The sequence below is a fragment of the Bombina bombina genome, chromosome 3 (genome assembly GCF_027579735.1).
Source record: "Bombina bombina isolate aBomBom1 chromosome 3, aBomBom1.pri, whole genome shotgun sequence".
Lineage (NCBI taxonomy): Eukaryota > Metazoa > Chordata > Amphibia > Anura > Bombinatoridae > Bombina > Bombina bombina.
Genome location: NC_069501.1, coordinates 821,117,370 through 821,122,369, shown reverse-complemented (window position 1 = coordinate 821,122,369; position 5,000 = coordinate 821,117,370). Strand labels below are relative to the sequence as shown.

Genomic DNA, 5,000 nt, shown 5'->3' with positions numbered 1-5,000 from the left:
CACTTGAAACCCCTGTGAAATTCATTGTATAAAGAGGCTCCAGAAAACCTTTTTGAATGTACAGCATGATGATGGAAACGGACTTGCACTCTCCCGGGGTGCAACCCCCTAGCAACACGGGGCAAGCCGGGGGAGGGGGCAATAAGGCCAGCCAAGACCGGGTGAAGAGGCCCATGAATGCTTTCATGGTGTGGTCCAGAGGGCAAAGGAGGAAGATGGCCCAGGAGAACCCCAAGATGCACAACTCTGAGATCAGCAAGAGGTTGGGGGCTGAGTGGAAAGTCATGTCCGAGGCTGAGAAAAGGCCTTTTATTGATGAGGCCAAGAGACTCCGAGCCCTGCACATGAAAGAGCACCCGGATTACAAGTACAGACCCAGGCGGAAGACCAAGACTCTACTCAAGAAGGACAAGTACTCCCTGGCTGGGGGCCTGCTTCATGCCACTGGAGGTGGGCACATGGGGGTCGGACTGAGCCCAGGTGGAGGTGGTGGAGGAGGGGGAGGAGGAGGGGTGGTGGTCCAGCGCTTGGAAAGTCCCGGGTCAGGAGCCGGAGCAGGGGGATACTCTCACATGAACGGATGGGCCAACGGAGCATACCCCGGCTCTGTGGCTGCTGCTGCAGCGGCTGCAATGATGCAGGAGGCTCAACTCGCCTACAGTCAGCAGCAGCAACAGCATCCTGGAAGTGGGGGGCATCATCCGCACCATCATCCGCACCATCCTCACCACCACCCGCACCACCACCCGCACCACAACCCTCCTCCGCACCCACCGCCCCCTCCTCAGCCCATGCACCGCTACGACATGAGTGCCCTACAGTACAGCCCACTACCCGGGGCCCAGAGTTACATGAGTGCTTCCCCGTCCGGCTACGGGGCCCTGGGATACAGCTCTAGCCAACAGCAACACCAAGGCTCACCCTCATCTGCAGCAGTAGCAGCGGCTGCTGCAGCTGCCGCAGCAGCTGCCGCCTCATCGGGTGCCCTGGGGGCTCTGGGGTCCCTTGTTAAATCAGAGCCAAGCGTCAGCCCACCTGTGAGCGGTGGAAGCTCCCATGGCCGACCTCCTTGCCCCGGGGACCTGCGGGAGATGATCAGTATGTACTTACCGAGTGGGGGGGAGGCTGGGGATCCCGCGGCAGCAGCAGCTGCTGCAGCAGCAGCTGCCGCGGCAGCCACCAGCAGACTGCACAGCCTGCCGCAGCACTACCAGGGAGCGGGCTCAGGGGTGAATGGCACGGTGCCCCTCACACACATATGAGGCGAACACCGCCTGGGGCCCCACAGAAATCCCTCAGAGACACAGAGACCAATTCACAGATATATGGTAGGAAAACACCGCAGAGAGGGACTAAACTCTGGACATAGAACAAGAGAATACCACAAGTACTTTTAACCAATCGCCCAGGACTGTCTGTCAATCTTACTCTTTAATTTGTTTTGTACAGCAATGTTTTGATGTTCTTGTAAAAAATGAAAATCAAACTAAAAAAAAAAAAGGAGGTAAAAGTTGATGTATCATTTTTTTAGAAGCTGTACTCAAAGCTAGTTCCAAAAACAGTTTAGAGGGAAGAACATTAGTGTTTAATTTGGGATATTTTGTGTACAGTATTTATGAGTTCTGCACAAAATATAGAGATTTTTTCCTGGTTAAATGCCAGTGCCAAATCTCCTTTTATACTCTTAAGATTTCAATTTCTTCCTCATATCTACGAGATCCATTTGTCATTTATATTAGAAGCTATTTCAACCACACAAAAAAATAATAATTCCGTAATAGTAGCTGTTTATTTATAAGCCCTTTTCATATTAGAAGTTTATTCAGAGATTTTGTAAGCTTTCTTGTATATGTTCCTGAATTTGTTTTGTATTATTATTTCTTGTAAATTATTGGTGATTTTTTATTTTTTTTATTTTAGACTTTACTGATTCACAATGTATATACAGTGTATCAAACAAATTCTCTGCTAAAAAAAGGATGAGCTGACTTTTGAGTTAAATACATTTTCAAACAAAACGTGCAAAAACTGCTTACTTTATACCTTATAATTCAATATTTTCATTTTTTTAATTGTGTGTCTACAGATAGGAACAACGTTATACAAAATATTTGCAATTGAAGTAACCATATGTCGATTTATTACAGTAAAATATAATTCTGCAGTTCTATAGTTTATAGAATTATTTTATGGTGAGAATACACTGAAATATAAATTCTCAGGCCCCATAAATAATTGTTTTATATGAAGGGAATATGTTATACTGCTCGCAATATAGAATTACTTAAATGGATAATTTGCAGTTAATATTTGGGATATCACATTGGTTGCAAATGTTTATGACATGAGCAGATGCAAATGCTATATACTCGCAATTATGTCATTACTATTGTAAAGTGATCACACAGGTACTTGCATAAACGCAAGGTATTGCTTAAATTGCATCTACTCTTTATATGAACTCAATATACATCGTATTTAATTGTCTCAATTTGTTTTAAAAACACCCAATTTGTTAACATTGTTTTTTTTTTCTCTGTAAATGGACACAAATGTCCAGTTCTCCTGTTATTCAAGATTAAAATATCAGGAACCTTTCCAAGCAGTGTATTTTTCTAGATTTGTGAGCTTAACATTTTTTTTTTCTTCTTCTCATTTGATTGATAAGATCTTGAGCTTTGCAGGTATTTACGGTAATCCGTTTACCCTATATGCTACATGTGGCTATTTTATACGAATTTGGCCGTTATATTGATACAGGGAGTTTAACAATCTGTGATGGATACAGCATATAAAGTTTTAGACATTTATGCATTTCCCCTGCTTTTCTCATTTTGATAAAGATTTTTTTTAAAAAGCTTCTGATTGCAATATTCTCATTTACAGTTTGCTAAATTATCAAACACCATCACTTTGCAGAACCAGACCAGATTTTTTCTGTTAGAATCTATAGTAATTATGGCACTAATGAATAATCCTTTTGTGTCATGTTGGCTTTTTATGTGGTTCGTTAAACTCATTGCAACATTTTCATTAGGATGTCTATTAATTTAATGATGTCATAATTAAGCTCTACTCAACTTGCACATTCATATTGTACATCTCATTGCGTGTCCAATTATAACAAATATTCGTTTTATTGCTAACTCAAATTAAACAACCAATTTAATTCAGAATACACTTTAAAAGATGTCACATCATGTTCAATTTGCCAGTTCTAAAATACCACTTCTAAGCCTTTTAAAAAAAGATTATTTCAATTAATACAAAAAGTTATCAGAAAAAAATAAGTACTTTTATCTAACGAGTTTTAAACAAAAAAAAAATTGTAGGAAATATTCGCTAAGTGTATATAGTAAACATAATCATTTTATATAAATATTTTTAATAAAATCTTAATGTTTTCTCAAGCTACATCTGAAATACATTTTAGCGGCATTTATTGTAGATTATAGAGGTATTAATAACGCTTGTTACCATTTAATTTTATTTTACAATTATAGAAACATTAATCTAAATACAATAAATGATCTTTCTGCATTTTAGAGTAGGAAATATTGTTTATAATACAGATATACAATTATTAATATTCTTGACATATAAATGAATTAAATTCAAAATATAGCCTAAAAAAATACACGGAAAAATTATTCCAAATAATGTTACAAGCAGTTTGTGTCTAAGCTCCCCATGATCACATTCACCTGCTCCAGTAGATAATAAAAGTAATGGGGGGAAAGAACTTCAATTCAGGTAGTTTTTTCACATTTGTTAATATAGCTTTTCATAAAAACTATTTAACAGTTCTATAAATTCTACCATAAAAGCTATATATAACTATATGTCTCATTTTTATGTGGGATTAATCACTTTTCAAGTTAGCACGGTTAATATAATTAAGAGGAAATACATTATATATATATATATATATATATATATATATATATATATATATATATATATATATGAGACAATTTTTTTAAAATTATAACAAAAGTACATGTGGTGATGATGATAATAATGATGCTTATTATTAATAATGATGCCAATAATAATAAAAATACATATAGAATGCAATATAATATGCTTCTACCTATAATAATATTGTTTTTAAAAAAATCTAATTTCTAGGAAAGGATTTGTGTCAATAATTCTAATCAAGTATAAGCCATTACAGAGAATGTGTATTTACAAAGCCCCCTTCACACTCGCATCCTTACAAATAAAACATTTTGATCGAGATTATAATTTATTAATTAGGTGTTAATTGCACATCATTGTGCAGAAGGAAAACTGGAAGTACCTGAAGCTCTTGTCTAAATATCTGCATTAAATCAATTCTCTATGAGAAGTTTTATTATTTTATTCCCTTGTAAATTTTGTAAATAAGGATAAATTGTTGCATTGACTAAAATGTTAAGAACTGACCTAGAGAAGATCAGACACTGTTAGCCCAACCTACATGTTATGTGTCAGCAGAGATTAAGATAAATAGGATCGAACATGGAGCAGTGTTTTGTGTTTTTAGAGAGTGAGATTAGTGAAGAGCAATTCTGACCCTGGGGTCATCAGTGAGTCAAACCTTTTTACAATCACCCAGTGGAACCGAAACATTTCATCATGGAGCAAACAAGTGAAATTAGACATCTCCCAGAGGTACCTAGTGTGAACTGTTCAGCCATGATATTCACTAAACATTCAAAAACATCTTCCATCCTGATAGAATCTTCTACTGTTATTTTTAGACAAGGAGTTATATTTTATAAAAATTATAGTTTCATTTTTCTCACATGGGTAAAGTCTTATTTTTTTAAGCGAAGTAACTGAAATCACTGAAATCAGGAACAGTGCTTATATTCATAGGCCTTCCTGTTGTTGAGTTAAGGGATATGATTTTATTATATTGATTTTCCAGACTTGCTTATTTTTAACATATTTTACATACATATAATGATGATATAAATATGGTATAAATATGGAGTACTTACCAACCACTAACC

At 36.9% G+C, this 5,000-nt stretch overlaps 1 protein-coding gene across 1 annotated transcript in view; it reads left to right on the top strand.

The window, feature by feature from the left end:
- The window catches only part of SOX1 (SRY-box transcription factor 1), a 1,669-nt gene extending 380 nt beyond the window's left edge, over positions 1-1,289 (top strand). Inside the window, exon 1 of the mRNA XM_053704907.1 lies at positions 1-1,289. This exon is cut by the window's left edge and continues 380 nt beyond it. Coding sequence (XP_053560882.1) covers positions 57-1,262 — 1,206 coding nt within the window. The 5' untranslated portion in view covers positions 1-56 and the 3' untranslated portion in view covers positions 1,263-1,289.
- The last annotated feature ends 3,711 nt before the right edge of the window (positions 1,290-5,000 follow it).